Source organism: Python bivittatus, unplaced genomic scaffold (genome assembly GCF_059951505.1).
Source record: "Python bivittatus isolate LINGU-HERP-01145 unplaced genomic scaffold, Pbiv_v1 ctg000480_np1212, whole genome shotgun sequence".
NCBI lineage: Eukaryota > Metazoa > Chordata > Lepidosauria > Squamata > Pythonidae > Python > Python bivittatus.
Genome location: NW_028277075.1, coordinates 63,316,207 through 63,337,708, shown reverse-complemented (window position 1 = coordinate 63,337,708; position 21,502 = coordinate 63,316,207). Strand labels below are relative to the sequence as shown.

Here is a 21,502-nt window from a genome sequence, read left to right as displayed (position 1 = left end):
AGAAAGGAAACACGTAGAACATTTGCAAATATTTGTACTAGTATACAAGTAGTATATTATACATCTTTGAGCTAAGGTAAAATGCTCCATGTTTACTGTCTATGTTCCTGTCAGATAATCTACCAGATTGGGGAAATTGAGCATCTTGGGTGTGTCTGTGGGGAGGGGGGTGGGTCAGAAAAGTCAAGATGCATGTAAAAAAAAAAAAAGGGATATCAATAATGCAGTGGCAGCTACCGTGTTGACGTCTTTTGACAGCTCTCTCAGTGGATGCCCCAGAAAGCAATTTCATGTTAGAAATCCAGTAAATTAAAGTCTGTTTGGGCAAGGTTTATACTCCTGCTTGATTCAGAGAAGTCAGACATTGCCTACAAAAGCTTTTGCCATAAGAAACTAGTGGTATGATTTTTGCTGCCATTGGAGAAGTAGCAGATAACAAGAACATTTATTAAGCAGCCAGGAAGATTCATTCATCATATATTATCTCTAACTGTAATCATAAAAATGTCCCAGGGGGAGATTCAACATGTAAAAACTGAGGTTAAAAAACTGCAGATTGTTATAGTGACAACTCACAAAAGCCTGGGAGAATGCCCACATTTAAGCCTGGTGTAAGAATATCAATAAAGCTGATATCTAGGACATTTTAGGGAAGGGCCCTTCAAATTTGGAGTACCACCACAGAGATGGTCCTATCTAATTATTAGCATATGTACTTCCTTATGTTCTTTATCTAATGCCGGAACAACAAAATAAGCCTCCTCTCTAAATTTAAGCTTCACTGTTATAAAGCATTTAAGGTTGTTGTAGAATTAATGGAGGCTCTGGAATCAACAGACTGAGCAAAGCCAATGTTGCACACATTGAAGGTTGTTGATGCCACAAGCTGAAACAAGAAAATGATCAGTTATTGTAGAAAATCTGCCCTGATGCTAAATGCTTACCAACATAAATACATTCAGTCAGAGAAAGCTATTATTTATTGGGAGAAACATTTTCTCTACTTTTATGATAATACAAGGCTAATACTTTTTCCATATTAGAAAATGTAAACACAAGTTATCATTTACCACTTCTACAACTTCTACAGCAGCCTTTTCCAATTCTAATTGCTCTTGTATCACCAACCTTTTAGCCATCCTCCAATTCCACTTCCACTAACACAACTACACTAAAGAATATAAGGCTATTACACACTACTCTCTGCTTTCTTCCTATCAATAACACTAAGGTTTTTTTGCAGTGCTCATATAACCAACCAACCTCCCCCCGCATTAAATATTATACAAAAATAATGATAGGTATGAATTAGCAGGACAACTACAGTTTATCTTACTGAGTGAGTGGGTTGGAAGATGGTACATAAAAACAGACTTAAACAAATTCCTGTCAGTTACGTTACCTGTGATTTGGGTTGATATACTACTAAAATTCTGGATTTTTCCTGTATTTTCTATGGGTAGTAATCCTCACTGAAAGGGAATAGACCAAAACTGGATTCAGATGTTGAGAAATTCCTGTCTTAATTTCCAAAAAGGACCAGAGGACCAGAAGAGAAAAAATAGCATGGACAATACAATTCCACATCTGGGACAATAAATAGTGCTAGGACTCACTAGGTCTGAGCTGCAGAAAACCAGACAACCATCAATGCCAGCAAAGGGTTTTCTTGCAGCTGCCATCTACAGGTTGTCTCAATTTTTGAAGCCCAGGACTTGTATCCCTAAGGGATGTTCATACGCAAACATGTTAATGAGCAAAGAAAGTAATCCTGATCCAAACCCAAGCACTTAGTTAATTCCAACTTTACTTGTTTATAATAGCAATTCACAGCTTGAACTATTGTTCTATCACAATATGACCTTCCTTCTGTTTGTGTCATTGTTTCCTGATAGCACCTTGTTTGATCGAAACATGTGAGTGGTCAGAATGGATTAGTGTAAGTACTCCCAAACCGGGCCTTGGAGGTGGTGACGACGAAACCTATGAGAACCTCAGACTGCACAGCAAAGAGATCTGTGAGAAGCCAGAAAACATATCATGCCGAGCCATAAAATTTCCTCAGTGGTCCTTCGAGGACTTGCAACAGAAAGTGACATGTGATGTTTCCGTTGGCCTTATTTGCAAAAACGAAGATCAGGTTCCTGGACCTGCGATTCCTGCAGCTGTCTGTCTCAACTATGAAATCAGCGTCTACTGCTGCAAGTGTGAAACCCCAACTACAACAATACAAACTACCACTACTATTACCACCACTCCATCCACACCCACTCCTATGCCTACCACCACCTCCACACCGACACCCACTACCCCAAGCACTACTACCACAATCACCACCACTCCATCTACGCCTACACCAACCCCTACTGCCACCACCACCTCCACACCACTTACCACTACCCCAAGCACTACTACCACGATCACCACCACTCCATCTACGCCTACACCAACCCCTACTGCTACCACCACCTCCACACCACTTACTACTACCCCAAGCACTACTACCACGATCACCACCACTCCATCTACGCCTACACCAACCCCTACTGCCACCACCACCTCCACACCACTTACCACTACCCCAAGCACTACTACCACAATCACCACCACTCCATCTACGCCTACACCAACCCCTACTGCCACCACCACCTCCACACCACTTACCACTACCCCAAGCACTACTACCACGATCACCACCACTCCATCTACGCCTACACCGACCCCTACTGCCACCACCACCTCCACACCACTTACCACTACCCCAAGCACTACTACCACGATCACCACCACTCCATCTACGCCTACACCGACCCCTACTGCCACCACCACCTCCACACCACTTACTACTACCCCAAGCACTACTACCATGATCACCACCACTCCATCTACACCTACACCAACCCCTACTGCTACCACCACCTCCACACCACTTACTACTACCCCAAGCACTACTACCACGATCACCACCACTCCATCTACGCCTACACCAACCCCTACTGCCACCACCACCTCCACACCACTTACTACTACCCCAAGCACTACTACCACGATCACCACCACTCCATCTACGCCTACACCAACCCCTACAGCTACCACCCCCCCCAGAACCACACCCTGTTTGATCGAAACATGTGAGTGGTCAGAATGGATTAGTGTAAGTACTCCCAAACCGGGCCCTGGAGGTGGTGACAACGAAACCTATGAGAACCTCAGACTGCACAACAAAGAGATCTGTGAGAAGCCAGAAAACATATCATGCCGAGCCATAAAATTTCCTCAGTGGTCTTTCGAGGACTTGCAACAGAAAGTGACATGTGATGTTTCTGTTGGCCTTATTTGCAAAAACGAAGATCAGGTTCCTGGACCTGCGATTCCTGCAGCTGTCTGTCTCAACTATGAAATCAGCGTCTACTGCTGCAAGTGTGAAACCCCAACTACTATTACCACCACTCCATCCACACCCACTCCTACGCCTACCACCACCTCCACACCGACACCCACTACCCCAAGCACTACTACCACAATCACCACCACTCCATCTACGCCTACACCAACCCCTACTGCCACCACCACCTCCACACCACTTACCACTACCCCAAGCACTACTACCACGATCACCACCACTCCATCTACGCCTACACCAACCCCTACTGCTACCACCACCTCCACACCACTTACTACTACCCCAAGCACTACTACCACAATCACCACCACTCCATCTACGCCTACACCAACCCCTACTGCCACCACCACCTCCACACCACTTACCACTACCCCAAGCACTACTACCACGATCACCACCACTCCATCTACGCCTACACCAACCCCTACTGCTACCACCACCTCCACACCACTTACTACTACCCCAAGCACTACTACCACGATCACCACCACTCCATCTACGCCTACACCAACCCCTACTGCTACCACCACCTCCACACCACTTACTACTACCCCAAGCACTACCACAATCACCACCACTCCATCTACACCTACACCAACCCCTACTGCCACCACCACCTCCACACCACTTACTACTACCCCAAGCACTACTACCATGATCACCACCACTCCATCTACACCTACACCAACCCCTACTGCCACCACCACCTCCACACCACTTACCACTACCCCAAGCACTACTACCACGATCACCACCACTCCATCTACGCCTACACCAACCCCTACTGCCACCACCACCTCCACATCACTTACCACTACCCCAAGCACTACCACAGTCACCACCACTCCATCTACGCCTACACCAACCCCTACTGCCACCACCACCTCCACACCACTTACCACTACCCCAAGCACTACCACAATCACCACCACTCCATCTACGCCTACACCAACCCCTACTGCCACCACCACCTCCACACCACTTACCACTACCCCAAGCACTACTACCACAATCACCACCACCCCATCTACGCCTACACCAACCCCTACTGCCACCACCACCTCCACACCACTTACCACTACCCCAAGTACTACTACCACAATCACCACCACTCCATCTACGCCTTCACCAACCCCTACTGCCACCACCACCTCCACACCACTTACCACTACCCCAAGCACTACTACCACGATCACCACCACTCCATCTACGCCTACACGAACCCCTACTGCTACCACCACCTCCACACCACTTACCACTACCCCAAGCACTACTACCACAATTACAACCACTTCCACACCATTTACAACTAGTAACACTATGACAACTACTTTAACCACAACTCTACCCACTGAGAGTTCAACACCTTGCTATTGTGAAGTGAATGGTACAATTTATTTTCCAGGTAAATATATCAATTCTTATTTAATTAAGTTGTTTCTGTATTTTCTTGGCATTACTTACTAGCAGGTTTCTGCCCAGAATGCATCTCTATCATTTACATTGAGTGATAAGTTATTTTTCTCTGTTTCTTTTAATGTCACTGCAGTGCATTGCAACGTCTTCAAGTCAATGCTTACTCTGAAAATTTGATGTTAGGAATGCAAACCCCTTTATTATCTGACTTTAAATTTTCTTCGTAGAATTGAACTCGTTTTCAAAGTTCTAGAAAAAGTGGAAAAATTCCCATTCTGTCCCCTTGGATATTTATTCCATTGCCAATTAGTCTTTCCTCCCCGAGCTTATTACAGTCTTCATCAATGGAAGGCAGCTTCTCAGATGAGGTGCTTCCCCTAGTCACAATGTCCCATCTCACTCTGGCCCCTCCAGTTCATCCCTACAGAAAAAAGCCGCTGGGTTTCAGCAAATCTAGACATTATTTTTTAAAGGAGTAAAATAGGAAAGAGTGAAATATAGATATAGAGAAATGTAAAGTTCCTATACTTCCAGACTTCAGGTCAAGTTTAAAAATTGCTATCATTCCCCTTGTCAGAAAGTGAATGAGTAGCTCAGGACTGTATATGGGTCATCCAGCACTGCTTCTGAAGCCCTAAGAGCATTCTCAGAACAGGAGGGCCCAAGATTTCCAGCCCAATTTTGGGGTGTGTCTGTGAAAGGGGGTTTAGGAAATTAGGGTTTAGGGGCCCTGCTGAACTGAAAGTACCCCTTTTACTCCTTAAATTCCCTCAAGAGATTGGAAGATTTACCACGAGATAAGGAATAGACTGATGGCTGGTGTGGGTCTTCCAGGCTGTGTGGATGTGTTCTGGAAGTTTTGTTTCCTAACGTTTTGCCAGCATCTGTGACCGGCATCTTCAGAGGGCAGGAGGGCATCTTCAGAGGGCAGGAGCACAGACAGGAGCAGTTCTCACAGAGAACTGCTCCTGTCTGTGCTCCTGCTCTCTGAAGATGCCGGTCACAGATGCTGGTGAAACGTTAGGAAACAAACTTCCAGAACACGGCCACACAACCCGGAAGACCCACACCAGCCATCGTATTCTGGCCGTGAAAGCCTTCGACAATACAATAGAGTAATTAATTGATGTAAATAACATTTATGAAATTCTGCTGCCTGACTTAGCTGACTTGGTGCCAAAGTCAACAGTAATTTTATACTTTACCTGGAATCGATAGAATTTCTAGCATTTACATATAAAACATACATTAACTACATAATACAGATAATCCTCATTATTTGAGGGTTCCGTATGTGCAAATTTGCTTATTTGTGAAAATGTCTTTTGTAACCCCAAAATCAGTACCTGTGCTGCTGTTGCACTTATTCACAGACATGCGGAGTGGCAAAATATTGGACTTGCCCAACGCACATGCTCCCAGCTGAGGTTTCAGCATTCACTAATTTGGTATTTGCAGCATTTTCACAGAACGTAACTACCGCAGATAATGAGAATGACCTGTACATATTGATTTCGCCTTATTAGACATTTCATTTATGACCATTTATCAATCAGTAGCATTCTTAAGTATTCCAACGCTGACTGATTTTTGTAGTTGATGATGACACACACATATACACACATACTATGGCTGCTACATCTTGACTGCAAAAATCCAGACAACCATTGGATGGTAGCAGAGAGTCAGAAAAATCTCTTTGCTGCAAACTAATGGTCATCCAGGTATTTCTGGCCCATGCTCTTAACATATATACAAACAAATTACTAAAATCATTTTAATTATATAAGGCATGATTACAACCACCAGTGCAGGATGTTGAATCCAGGACATTATGACTGCATTCTTAATCAAAGAAGTAGAATTCACCCCATGGGTCTCAGAGTGCTTCTGAATTAACTAATTTAGGGGTATAACAAGCCAAGGAAGGAAACCTTCTAAACAGTGTAGCACTCAGTGGAGGAAAGTTGATAATTGCATAGAGTGTCCCCTAAATGATGCTCTTCCTCTCTACTATTACTTGAAGAGGAGAGTTTAGAATGTATTGGGTTGATTCCAAGATGACAGTCACACTTAAATAAGAAGAAATGAAATAGATTTGGTTGTGCATAAAACCTCTGGCCTTTGATTTGCAAGAAAGAAAGAATCCATGTGAACCTTGTAAAAAGGGTTGCATTTGGACATGATGCTCAACTCTGAAACCCATGGGTGAGTCCTTGATATTTTTCAGTTGGATTTTATAGGTTGATCATACCTACATGACTACACCTCATGTTTCTCTCTTACTCTCACTATTTTCAAGTTACGATCACCTGTCTTATACATATATAATCTGAGATGGCTGTTCATTCTTTGTCCTGAAGATGTTAATAACTTGTTCCCAATTGTATTATTTTAATACTAATAATTGCTTTATGCTATGTTCTGTGTTGTTCTGTTAATAATTATAGTATTATTTTAGTAATTAAAATTTTATTCAGTTTAGTATGAAGAAGTAATGGAGTCTGCTAATCCATCAACATTTCTGTAGAAACAGTTGTACAATGTTTTGAACTCAAGGTCTTTTGGAGCATATTGAGGTGTGAATGTAATACCAATCTTCAACTCTTGAAAGATGCAACTGCTTTAAAGAGTTGCAGGCAGGTTGTATGTTCATACCCCTGGTGCACTCTGAAGTACCTTTTTGGAATCAAATCCAAAATGCTATGCATGCAACCCTAGAAGTTAAATCCCAAGAATTTGGGAAGCAGAAAATTCTAAAGAAGTTGCACACAAAAATGTGTTTTGTTTTGTTTTACTTACGTGTCTTTCAAATCCAGGTGATATAATAGCAAATGTCTGTCTTAATGGCGTGTACTATTTTGTCAACTGCTCATTTCACTGCCGAGTGAACACTTACCATTGGCCATGTCCAACCACAACACCCACAACAACAGGATACATATTCACAGGAACTAGTACAAGTGAAACACCATCCCCGAGTACAACAAAACCCTGCATGGATGGAGACACTGTTAGTAATTCTTAATTTTATTTATTTATTTAAAATTAAGTGTGGAACTTGGAATATGTTTATGTTTATCATGCTCAGATGTCAGTCAGACTGCTTGCTAAATATCTTGAGATTCATAAAAGGCAGGGTTTATACAAAAGGTATTGGAAGAGAAATTGTCTCCAAGAGATGCCCCAGGAAGTTTCTTATTCAAAAGTTCTGGATATGTCATCAATCTGCATAATAAGAATTAATTTTGTACATGAATTTCTACTGATACTGGCTCATCTTCAAGATTCAGTAGAAATAAAAAAGGCCCAGCCTTTTCAAGTGAGGGAAAATGTACAAAATTAATCGTGATGAGTTTTTTTTAAAAAATGCTAAACACAGATTTTATCAACATATGATGGCTTGTGTCCATTTTGTAGTATATATTGGAAAAACATAGCTAAAATTACATCACTGGAATTAGATTTCACTTAGATTATCAAGCTTTGGCCTTGCTGGATGGGGATCATGGGAGTTTTAGTCCAACATATCTGGAATTTTTTGTTTAGTAGATTTATATCCCACCATTTCATATAGGAGATCAGAGTGGCATACACAGCACTGTCTCCTGTTATTTTCTCCCATCAACAATTCTGGGAGATTGTGCTAAGAGAATGCAACTGGCCCAAAGTTGTCCAGTGAACTTCCATGCCTGGGTTTCTCTTCTCCTAGTCCAGCACCTGACTTGCACTCCTTCCTCAGATTGGAGAGGCCCAAATTATTTCCCTTGACCAATTCTTACACTAACCAAAAGAACAAAGAAAAAAAGTTGCCTTTGTCATATGAATTGATTCCAATTTCATGTATTATCTCAGTTTGAGCCTATTTAAATCTTAGCTAACATCATATGCAAAGCCATCATGTCTAGTATTGTCATTTGTATTGAACACGTTAAAAAACAACATGAAGATATTAGTGCATAGCTTTGTAGTTTAAAGCAGTACAGGGTACCATGAAATATACTTTTCTATCAATTGATGGCATTATTTCAATTTATAACATCAAAGACAGGTGTTGACTGGGATTAGTTAGATGTTAGTTCTTCTTCAAATCCATTCCTATGCTGTAGGTTTGGTCATGATTATTCTTTTTCCTGTTTAAAGTGTGATACATTTTCTCTCTGTTGTCTAAGGTGATACAGCCAGGAGAAACCCATGCTATATGTAACTGCACCACGTTCAAGTGTATTTCAGATAACATATGGCAGATGATTCCTATAGTGTGTAAACCTCCACCAAAGCCCAAGTGTTCCAATGGGCTTGCTCCTGTGCAAGTATTGGATGATGATGAATGCTGCTGGCACTGGGAATGTGACTGTGAGTTTATCTCTATACTACTAAAACTCTTGTGTCTGTAACCTTCAACTGGGTAAAACGGTGCATCATAGGGCAACAATTTTTGAACCAAGGTAGAGGTAACTTACAGAATGCATCCAAAATCCAGCATCCATTACTCCCATGGGATTGAAATTTGAGAAATTTCTGGCTGCTTCAGCACTGCTATGCTGCTGCATTGCAACAGTCAGCCCAGGTCAAGTGATCATCATGGGTGTATCCCAACCTCTTTTCTGCCTCCCTCTGTCCTCTGTGCCCAACCAGCTGGCAGCAAGGCCTGATGGCTGAGTGGTGATTGGCTGCTTTGGAACCAAGGACAACATTTGAAATCTCTTAATGATGGTGGGTGTTAAGGGAAGGATAAAGAAGTGACTTAGATGCCTGCTGGTTAGGTGGGGCTGGCTGAAGGGTGCCAGTGGTCAACAGGTGAGTCCTCTTCCTCCCTCAAGGGAGGGGGCCAATGGGGACACACCAGAATGGGGAGCAGGGGTGCAGTTTTCCTCACGGTCCGTGGCTCCCTTTGTTCCATCTCCCCCCAGCAATGTGGCAGGCAGTTTTGTGGGTCAGCTAAGGAGGAAGCTTAACCAGGGCTCTTGAGGATTGTGAGAGGAGGGGAAACAGCGCAGGGTGGAAGGAAGGAAGGAAGGAAGGAAGGAAGGAAGGAAGGAAGGAAGGAAGGAAGGAAGGAAGGAAGGAAGGAAGGAAGGAGCAAAGGGCATAGGGAATGGTCTTGAAGGACAGGAGAAATAACTGCTACCAAGGCAGGTTCCCACAAGCAAAGTCAATAAGCAAGTTGTAAGTTGCTCATACTCACACTGCTTTTTTGCCCTTGGTCATTCTGTTTCTCTGTTTAGGTAAGGAAATATCTCTGAAATCATGATCCAACGGGTAATGGGTTGTCTAGTATATTTATATAAATCTATTTGATGCTCTCTTGAAGGATCCCTAAAGTTATTGTACTGGTATTATATTGCAAATATGGTGGCATTACCTGAAAACCTGTTTCACCCTGTAGTCATGTATTCTCACTGAATAGCTGCTTATTCCTGTAAGTTGGAGTGAAGGGATCAATCTCAGGAGATGTTGGAAAGAAAATATTAAGAAAGGCATCCTCTAAAAGGGAGCAAGAAAGTATGTTGATCCATGTTCACAAAGCAAGAAATCAGCACCTTTGGCATTAAGAATGTTTCCAGATTTTCATAGAAAATTAGCATGCAGAAATGCTAGAAGACTGAAATTGCATTTGTTAGACATTTAAAATGAAGGAAACCTAATACTAATGAGAGAACCAGTTTGGTGTAGTGGTTAAGGTACCAGGCTAGAAACCAGGAGACCATGAGTTCTAGTCCTGCCTTAAGCATGAAAGCCAACTGGGTGACCTTGGGTCAGTCACTCTCTCTCAGCTGTAGGAAGGAGGCAATGGCAAATCACTTCCAAAGTCTTGCCAAGAAAACTGCAGGGACTTGTTCAGGCAGTCACCAGGAGTCAATGCTGACTCAAGGGCAAACAAACAAACAAAAAAAAAATAAAAAAATACTAATGATATTTTCAGATACCATTTTAAGCATGCCATTGCTGCTGGGAGCAACTTCTCATGTGATGGAACAGATACAATTACCAAAATAACATATAAGGTAGCTAATTAATGAAGAAGTTCATATGAACCAGCATTAGTCAGCATAATTTCTCTCCCAAAAAGAAAAGGAAAAAAGGTCCGTTATTGACTGCATATATTGGCGCCTATGTGTAAAACAAATGACACAGTCTTTTAAATAATAAATTCGGATAAATAAATACATTTAAATAAATAAATACATTCAAATAAATAATTAGTAATACATTCAATCTAATAAAATCTTAGATTAGAAAATCTAGTAAATTCAAATAAATAAATGTACAGTAAAAACAATGTTGATTGTCATTTCTCCACCGTGTTATTATCTAGCAATTGTTTAAAATACTGAGCAAAATCAAAATTAAAAAGTGAAAGGAAGCAATAATTACAGAACTGCTCCCAGTGGGCTTTTCCCATAGAAGTGCTTCTGTCCATGCTAAGGGAGAATTTTGTACTTGGGAAGCAATGTGAGAATTTCTCTTTATTCTGGAGAAATTTGGAAGAATTGTCCACTAAGTTTTTTCCCCCAAAATTTGGTGGGCAATTTCATTATCCCATTTGTGCTCACCTTTGTAAATGAGATTGACAGTATTTTATTCTAATCGCAGTATCCTTGACAACTCTTTCTAGATTTTCTAGACTAATTTATTCCCAACATCCATTAGGTAGTCTTGCCATTTTTTTTACAAATTAGTTATTTATATGAGCTCCCAACAAACAACTTAATCGATTCTATTGTCTTTCTGAAGGTTATTGCACTGGTTGGGGAGACCCACATTATATGACATTTGATGGCCAGTACTACAGTTATCAAGGCAATTGTACCTATGTCCTAATGGAAGAGATTCATCAAACCATCCACAACTTTGGAGTGTACATCGATAACTACCATTGTGATCCACAGGAAGTTGTCTCTTGTCCCCGCACTCTCATTATAAAACATGAGTCCCTGGAAGTGCACATCAAAACGGTCAGACTGATTCCTATGAAAGTAGAGGTATGTGTAAAATGGCTTCCATTTCAGTACAAAATTGTAAATGATGGGTATGACAATAGCAGAACTTTACTTACCCATGTTCAGCTGAGAATTTACTAAACCAATCCTGCAAATGGCCAGTAGTTTTCTCCTCTGGGGCATATATCACACAGAGTGTATTACAGTACCTCTTACAGTTACTTCACAACAACCCTTTAAGTATATGATTTACAGATTATTCAAGTTAATGTTCCAATTTTAGTATCTCCAGTTTTCACCTCAGGTGAAAAAACTGAGTCCAAAAAGTCCTACCTTTGAAGGCATGTATAGCAAAGCTTTCCTCCATAGACCGTAATGTTAATAATGATAATATACCCTCAGGTAGCTTGAAGTTCCATGTATGTGGTGGAATGTCTGTGTTGTTTTAGGTCAGGTAGCCATGTCCATAGTCTGGAAGGAGGGAAAGTCTTGAAAGTAGCCATACTCTTTTTCATTTCTGAAGAGTAGCTCAGGAGAATCTTCCTTTTGGCTTTTCTCTCCTATCTCTTTCAAGCAGCTCTGTGGCCATTTCCTGTTCCCTTCACTAAAGCCCTACTTGCTGATATAATCCAGGCAATATCTACCAGGTGGCTTCATGGATTTCACTACAACAGATTTTTGAAATGTTCTTTCATTTAAGGTAGAGAAAGGAGGGCTGAGGAAAGGAGAACACAACAAACCTCCAAAATGTCTAATGTGTAGCAAAAACAAAAAACAAACAAACAAACAAAACGATAGAAACCAATGCGATGGCCTACTTCAACTTAAAAAATGGCTTCAAAACTTAATAAATAAGCAAAATGCAGTATTAGCATTAGCAGCACCCAAGCAAATAGCAGCAGTTCTCTCTTTTGGAGATAATAACCACCCATTCACTCAGACACATTTGAGAAAGGCTTCTTGTTAGGCTTTTGGGTCCGATCATAAAGTTTGCGCTGATTTGACATTTAAACCTGCCCCAAGTCTATCCTGGGTAGGCTAGACACCCAGGGATGAGTGGCTTGTGCAGGCTGGTATGGCTCCTTGGGAAGATGCAATTCCCAGGTACACCAAACCAAGCTTTCATAATATATTAGTCCACTGTTTACCTCCTTGGCTGACACACTAACTACTTTTTTTTTTTAATTTGGCAACTATAGCTCTCTTTTGCCCAGTTACAAGTCTCAGTGTAATGAACTTAACAGTTGTAGCTTGCTAGCAATATTCTATTGGTTTCCTTTCTAAGATGACTTATTTCCCAAGTAAAAATACTGCAGAAACTCCCTGACTTTTACAAATAAAGAAAACTTAGAGTTCCCTTATTCCCAGAAAGAATAACAGCAAACTTGTGGGGCTTGGCCTATTACTCCCACAAACTAGTACTACTACAAACTACTCCCTGTGGCTAACAAAAATTAGCCACAGCCTATTACTCCCACAAACTAGTACTACTACAAACTACTCCCTGTGGCTAACAAAAATTAGCCACAGCCTATTACTCCCACAAACAGCTCCTGAACCTTAACCTAATGTTAGTCATGTCACATGGGATCAGTTGGCCTAATGTTAGACATGGTCCATGGTATTGTTTTAAGTTGCTGATGTTATCTCACTAGGCCTTGCACACAGGCACACCTAGTTGTAAGGAAAATCTGCTTGTAGCATATCTGTACTTGACATATCATTGATCTAGTTATGGCTTGCTAGTATCTCCTTGTACTAAAATACCCACGCCACAGTGTTAGAGAAAAAATACTCCCCCCTCCCCCCTGTGCCAGTCCTCCAAAATCCATCAGAAATTTGCTTGGAGTCTGATTGATCAACATTTGAAAGGGTGCTATTTTTTTTTTTCTTTTGATGGGCCTTTGTGAAGCTGGTTTAGGCATGTATTCTTTCTGCAGAATTGTGGGGTTACTTAGATATAGGCTTCAATGATTGTATCAAAGCTTATGGGCCATTCAGGTTACTGAGGTTGTGTGTTTCAGTTATGCTCTTAAATTAGATTGTAGTGAGCCATTTTATTTTTGATATTTTATTTGGATTTCTCCCCCACCCATCTCCCCCACAATAGGGGACAATATAATATTTTATTGTTTTGTACTGTGCTCAGTTATAGTCACATTAAAAATAAAACGACTACTGTTGTTATTACTATGATTTCATTATTCCCAGAAAGAATAAAACTAGTTTATGTTGTGGCCTAATAATAACCAAAGCTACCACCCCCCCATTTCTGTATTTTCCTTCATTACAGCCCTTCATTCCATTTTCCATTATTCATCAATGGAATAAAACAAACCTTAGCCAAACCAAGGCCTCCCATTTCAAAGCAGTAATTTTTGCCTTTTTAAAACACTTTCCTCTGCCCCAATTTTAGCTATTTAAAAGAAAGTATGACCTTAGTCATCACAGTTACAAGCCATTCACAGTTCATACCTTAACAGCAACAATACACCTTTAGCACCAATCCACTCCAACCATTCACTCAGTGTTGAGAATTTTATACCTGTCCAGGCAAAGAAAAGAAACATTTTTCTAATTCTATCATTAACTTTTAAAAAGCACATTGAGCCTCTTCCTGCAATCTCTACTGAAGAAAACCCTAGTTTGATCTGATAGTCTGCCTACCTGCCCCAGTTCCAGAAGGAGTGAACTGATGGGTCAGCCTTCTCCCATTTCATGAATTTCAGTTGGGAAAAAAATCAAGCCTCCATTTTGCATTTGTGCAAACATGCCAGCTGCTAAATTTAACATTTTTTGCATACAGTTGGATTCATACCTTGCAACAAACAGCTGTACCTCCCTGTACTTCCTAAGATCCATGCCAAGTTTACTCAAGGTTGTGTCATAAATTTGCCAGCATTGCTGGAATAATAATTGCAACTGATGGGAACCACTGGTCTAGTTCTGGTTGGGATGATGGCTTTAGACCACAAAGGTCGCAAGTTCATTTTTATTTTGTGCACTATAGAGATAAAGCAAAATCAGACCATGCCAAACCAGAACAAAAAATAGAAACAGAGTGCAGCCTTTGTACTGTAAGCCTGACTTCCAACTAAGGTTGGAAGTCTTGTTTTTTTCATGAACTCATTTGCACAGTATATCACTAGGACACTGTGGACAGCTTTTAAAGTGAGCTTTTGTTCAATCTGCTTTTCTGCAGTGACTCAAGATGGAATGCTGGATTTAAGTTAAGATTTTACCATTAGTAGATAATTCAGCTATTACAACCAATAGATATTGCCTTATTAATTATAGTCCAAATATTATTGATAGTGAGATAGGTTAATATATCTTTCAACTGCTCAAACATATCAATTAGGTTCTTGAAAGGGCAATTACTGGACATAGGATTGCAGTGAATGTAGGACTGTGACTGTAAGCGCCAAATGCCTGATTAAATCAACTTTTCCTCCCCTCCCCTCCATGGCCTACTTTTATTTATTCATTTAATTTACTACATTTATATAGCTGCTCATCTCACATAGTGACTCTGGGTGGCATACACAATAAAACAATTCATATAGATAAAAACCAATTCAAAATATAATCAAAATATGTTAAAAAGATAATAACAAAATGGTGTGTGGGGGGGGGAACATACAGAGAGTGCATTCAGTCAACCATCATGTAACCATCTAGTAGGTTCTGCTCTGTCATGGGATTCCCAGGCCAGTTGACAAAACCATGTTTGGAGGGCCTTCCAGAATCTATATCTATATCTATATCTATATCTATATCTATATCTATATCTATATCTATATCTATATCTATATCTATATCTATATCTATCTATCTATCATCTTATGTCTATCATAGTTAAAATAGATATTTGGGGGAGAAACTGTTTCATTGTTAACAGGCTTACTATTTAATTACATTCTTTCTGGCTTCTTGAACATTAGGTGGCTGTGAATCAAAAGACGGTGGCTTTACCTTACGAAAAATATGACATGAGAATTTACAAGGCTGGTATAAGCCATGTGGTGGAAATGCATAGACTGAGTATGAATATAACATACAGCGGTGTGGGCTTCACAATCCGGATGCCCTATAAGCTTTTTGCCAACAACACCCAGGGACAATGTGGTAAGAATGACTATATTTATACTTGTCCAATGAACATTGAAAAGGAGATGATTGCAAAACAATCTGGAACATAAGAGGTAGACATTCTGACATAATATCCAAACAACCAATTATAACATTGCCAGAGTCACCCATTGGGGTAGATGGGTGGCATACAAATTTAATAAATAAATAAATAAATAAAATAAACAAGCAGGCATGATAACATAATTTTGCATGTCAGCCATTTTTTCCAACAATGAGGATTGTTTACATATGATATAAAAAGCAAGCACACAGATGGAAATTATAAAAGCCCTTGTTATCAGCCGTGTGAATTTGTTCTGTTTTTTCCCTCTCCTCCTTATTCTTGGTACTGCTACTGTCAGTGTTAGGGTTCTCACCAACTGCTGTGTGTTACTGTTATTACAATTTTAGATAGCAAATTATTGCTCGTCAAACAGTATGATGGAAATTTAAGTATGAACTTGTGTGGTTCCTCTGTCATCCCAATTTAGGCAAGTGCAACAATGATATGGCAGATGACTGTATGCTACGTAATGGGACTCTTGCACCTTCTTGTGAAATAATGGCAGATGACTGGATTATTTCTGATCCAGAAAAGCCGCAGTGTAGTCATATTCCTCCAACTGTGAGACCTCCAACTCCTGCTCCCTGCAAACCATCTCAGCTGTGTGAGCTTCTGAGAGGGAGGTAAATAGGCTCTACATTACTTTCACTTTTGATTTTTTTTCCCAGATTTTAAGCCATACCTTATGCATGGTTTGATTTTTCTACAGTAGGCTGCTCTGCTAAGCAACTGTTCTAGAAATTCATAGTGTGTGTATATGTCATTCTGGGACCACTGACTTGTTCCCATATATATGAACTTATCCCACTTGCACTTTTTCACAACACCCTTAAACCCTGTTGACACCTTTCCAGCTTGGCCCTGTAACATTGTCCTTATCACACCCTCAACCCATTCATGAAACAGTCTTGTCCTGAAATAAAAATAATATTTTCTCCCTTAAGCTGATACCATCCTACCTTAGCTTCACGGTGTGGAACATCTAGAGCTTTTTGTCAGCCTTACTTCATATAATGATCAGCTGACCTGTTGTGGGCATCAGCAGAGGTTCATTTGGGGAGTGTTGGGAGGAGTAGGCACCACTGCAGCCTTTTCTCTTCCAGTCTTTGCCCCCTTGTTAATACTTTGTTTCCTGAGCTCCCCCTTTCAGAGCTGTCAGCTCCCCCTCCATCTCTGGTTTTGACTCCAATTTGTTTCCAACACGGGACAGGAGATGAGAAGAGAGAACAGATTTCCCTCTACAGTTTCATTTGTGGAAAAAAAAGGGAGCATTACAGGTGTTGGGGCAAATGCTGAAACAGTCATTGTAATGTCACAACACAAACACAAGCACACTTTGTCTGAAGTTGGGATACAAATACAAAATGTCAGAGTTTGTATTGTGATGTCATGAAGCATGTTTCATCATTGCTGATCATTGTGGCTAGTAGTAGATGCCTGTGGGGATAATATTAATGCTCATTTGCCATTTTTTGTATGTCTCTCAATTTCAATAGCTCCCTTCCCTTCCTGTGAAGTAAGAGATATGGAGTGGTTAATCAATTTCGGTTCTCCCACTTGGCAGGACTTACCTAGTTGCACAATCATGGAAGGGTCATCCTTTCTAGGGTTATTTGATGTCTTCCTTTTTTTAAAGGAAGTTTTAAACTTTGTCAGTGTTTTAAACTTTGAGGAAGACATAAGGAGTAGTGGATGGTATTTACCACATACTGGGGAAAGGCTCTGTAATTTTGTAACTGTCGTTTTCTTCCATTTTTAAGCCAGTTGCAACTTTTGGTTACTGACATACTTACTTTTTGTTTTTTTAAATAAGCATGCTGATTATAGTTTTCCATTTTTATCCTTAAGGTTAAGATTTGAACTTGATTTTCTCCCCAAACAGAGATTTCCATCAACAGTATTGCACAGCTGCAGTTGCTAAGATGTGCTTCAGATTAATCTGAACTTGGCAGTGCTTTTGAAAGATTTAGGTGTCCAAATCAAAGTGAGGTTCCTTACAAGAGGAGTCAATCAACCTGAAAACCTCTCAAAGTTCTATTAATATTACAGGGATTCAGACGCTCATGGAAATTCAATATGTCTGTAACAACTGTTGTATTTTTCCCAGGCTGTCCATATTAAGACATTTACAGCATAAAGAAAGAGCTGATGGAGAAGAAGGGATGTAGTTTTGTGACTGACAGCTCAATTTCTAATCACAATGAATGGTTTTACCGAAAGTCTCCAGTCACAATACTTTTGGAGAGGGATATTGTAGAAATATATTGCAGGTCTATTTTAGCATTTACTGCTCTTTACTAATTCCATTTCTAAGAATAGAATAGGAATAAAAAAAGAGAAAAGTTTGATAAACTCTATGGGACCTAGCAGGATGTAGATTTGGATGGTTGCTGGGAAAATTTGCTACCTTCTTTAACATGAATTTGGTGCCAATTGAGCAGAGCACCTAAAAACCCTCTTAAACAATTTTAATTAATTCATAGCTCCCTAGATCCTGCACATATTCCCTTGAATTCCCACAGGTTTTGTCCCTTAGAATGTGTCTCTGGACTACACCATTTTCATACACAAATTCCACAAAATCAGTTGGGGGAAGGAGGAAGTAAATTAGTCCACCACACAAAAAATTGTAGCCTCCTTCCACAAAGCTATTATTGTCATTTTCTTCTGCAACTGTTTTCTCACACAGATTCACTTTTACTGCATCGCTTTTATAACAATAAATCACAAAAACATGGGGATAAATGCATTCTTTTTAGACACCCCCTCCAAATAGAACATTTGCTCTTACCCAAAACCCACTGAACATATTTAACTGAATATTCCAAGCTTGATCATTTCCCCCCTATATACAAACCAGACCTTCCTTTGCCTGCAGGTTTAATCTAGTTCTGAAAAGAAAGAAAGAAAGAAAGAAAGAAAGAAAGAAAGAAAGAAAGAAAGAAAGAAAGAAAGAAAGAAAGAAAGAAATTTATAGGCAAACACTATAAAGGCAAACTTTATAGGCTACCAGATCTCAGCTGCAAAAGTCTGGACCATTATGAAATGGCAGCAAGGAGATACAGAAAATACTAACTCTTTGCTACATTCTAAGTTGCCCAGAATTTTACAGGTCAGACCAGGTAGCCTTTAAGTTTGGCCAAAAAACATACACTGCTTTCCCTGCTAGCTTAGAGGAATGTTCACTCTCTGTATGTAAAGTATCTAGAAATGTTCATATATCATTGATGACCTAATATTTATCATATATATATATTTTTATCCAGTGTATTTCAGAAGTGTCATGAAGCTATTAATTATATAAGCTACTATCAAGCCTGCATGTTTGATAGCTGCAGGATGCCCAACCAACTCATGGAATGTGCAAGTCTTCAGATATATGCAGCAACCTGTGCAAGTCAAGGCATTTGCATTGATTGGAGAGAACATACCAAAGGATCATGTCGTAAGTCTACATTTCTAAAATTTGTCTGAAATAAAGAATTACAGTGCACACCTTTCCAAATAACCTCTTGCTCTCAAGTACCTTGCCAAATTCCAGAGCATCAGTGAAAGTGTGTACAGTACCTTGATACATCTTGCTCCTTTCCCTGTGTGGATTGCACAGCCAGTGATGGTCTTCTTCTTCTATAGGCCATGAAGAGAACAAGGCTCATAAAATTAAACATTCCTCTGCATTTCTTTCTCTCTCATCCATCCCCACCCACAGGCACATGCAAAATGGCTTGAAATGCCCTAATTCTGCTATTTCTGAAATTCTGAAATAGCAGAAATGCTGTATCCTTCACCTGTCTCCTCCCTCCCTTGTTTTTTATTCCAGCTATTGTCTGCCCACCCAACAAAGTATACAAAGCATGTGGTCCTTCGACAGAAGAAACTTGCAAATCAAGGTAATTCATTTTCTGACATTCCAGACTCAGAATTATTTAAATGTTATTATTTTTACAGCATTGTTGTTTAATATAACATGTATGTATGGCATCTTATATAGTAGGATTCCTATCTTATTAGAAGAAATCCAGATTTCAGTATTTGAAAACTCTTAAAACACTGGATCTGGCCTAGAAATCCCAACTGTATAAGCTATGAATGCATACCATGCAATTCACACATGCAATCCATGCAGTTCACACACTATAGTATATACAGGGAAGGAAGGAACATATATATGGCTGCCTTCTGAATTGTCACAAGATTCTGGGAAACAACACAACTGCTTGAAAGAGTAACTGACTGGTACTATACTCATCCTCCTGCCTGTCCCAAAACACCTTTTCCAAATTATTTACAAAGCACCGCACAGCTCTAATATTCACTCATATATGCATATTTCAGAAATTTTGTTTGGGGGTGGTGTGTATTAATTTTGAAGAATGGCATATTTTTTGTATGTGTTTTTTGTAAGTTCATAGATGGCTTTTTTTTAAAAAAAAGATCTTTAATTAAGGCTGCAAGTTTTTGTCAGTTATGTGAATAATTGTGATTTTTTAAAATGCTTCTTCTGTTGTAGCTTCATAGGGCACAACCAGACACAACAAATTGAAGGCTGTTTCTGCCCTAACGGGACAAAACTTTATGACCCTGGTGTGGATATATGTGTGAAAACCTGTGGTAAGTCTGGGTTCTGGCTCTTCTTTTCCTCAAAGATATTTAGGATGTAACCCAATATACACTTGCAACTGGGAGCAAGTGTCACTGAACTCAGTGGAGTTTATTTCTCAATTGGCATTTTATTTATTTATTTGTTTATCAAATTTATAAGCTGCCCATCTCACCTGTAGAAGTGACTCTAGGCAGCATGCATAAAATTACATTTTTACTGTTCTCAGTAATAAAATATAAATAATAGAAATTATCTTAACAATTAATGGAGATACTTTTGTTTTCAGGATGTGTTGGACCAGACAATATTCCCAGACAGGTAAGCAACATGTCTGCTTCTTTTGTGTGAATTTGACACCGAACTCTAAATGTGCTGGAATACGTTTGCTTTATATTAGAATTCTGCCCTTTATTTCCTATCAGCTTTATTTTACATTATACTTTCACCCATTTTCAGAACTGGTCCATGCTGATAAAGCTATGTGATGAAGAATCTGGGCAGGGTAGCTTGATCAGGGGTGCGCAATGTTTGCTTGACAGAAAGTCACCATCTTATATGAAAGTCACCACATTCTAGGAGGTGGCAAGACTTTGAAACAATCAAACAAAAAAATCCATTGGTGTTGACAGCAGTGATAGTAACGTATGAAGGTTTCTCAGAAAAATTACAGGAATTTCAAGGAATCAACAGATGGGATTATTAGATTACTTACTAAAGATGGCAGTTGCAACTGTATTATATATTATATGCAACTGTATAATACAGTTGCATATAATATTGTATATGTGTATTACAAATAAAAAGGAACTGAGCTTCAGTCATGTGAATGGACCTGCCATATTTAGTTTTTTACTCCCTTTGCCAATGCCCCTATCCAATAAATCGAGTAATCTCTTCTGTAAACTCCTAGAAATTCCTGTAACGTTTATGACAATCCT

The 21,502-nt window shown here is 39.8% G+C and overlaps 1 protein-coding gene across 1 annotated transcript in view; it reads left to right on the top strand.

The window, feature by feature from the left end:
• Positions 1 to 21,502, top strand: part of MUC2 (mucin 2, oligomeric mucus/gel-forming) — a 70,256-nt gene that overhangs the window by 35,429 nt on the left and 13,325 nt on the right. Inside the window, exons 32-41 of the mRNA XM_088146067.1 lie at positions 1,896 to 4,808; positions 7,639 to 7,832; positions 8,992 to 9,175; positions 11,558 to 11,805; positions 15,708 to 15,891; positions 16,389 to 16,584; positions 19,228 to 19,406; positions 19,782 to 19,851; positions 20,472 to 20,572; positions 20,851 to 20,882. Coding sequence (XP_088002193.1) covers positions 1,896 to 4,808; positions 7,639 to 7,832; positions 8,992 to 9,175; positions 11,558 to 11,805; positions 15,708 to 15,891; positions 16,389 to 16,584; positions 19,228 to 19,406; positions 19,782 to 19,851; positions 20,472 to 20,572; positions 20,851 to 20,882 — 4,301 coding nt within the window. The remainder of the gene's footprint in view (positions 1 to 1,895; positions 4,809 to 7,638; positions 7,833 to 8,991; positions 9,176 to 11,557; positions 11,806 to 15,707; positions 15,892 to 16,388; positions 16,585 to 19,227; positions 19,407 to 19,781; positions 19,852 to 20,471; positions 20,573 to 20,850; positions 20,883 to 21,502) is intronic.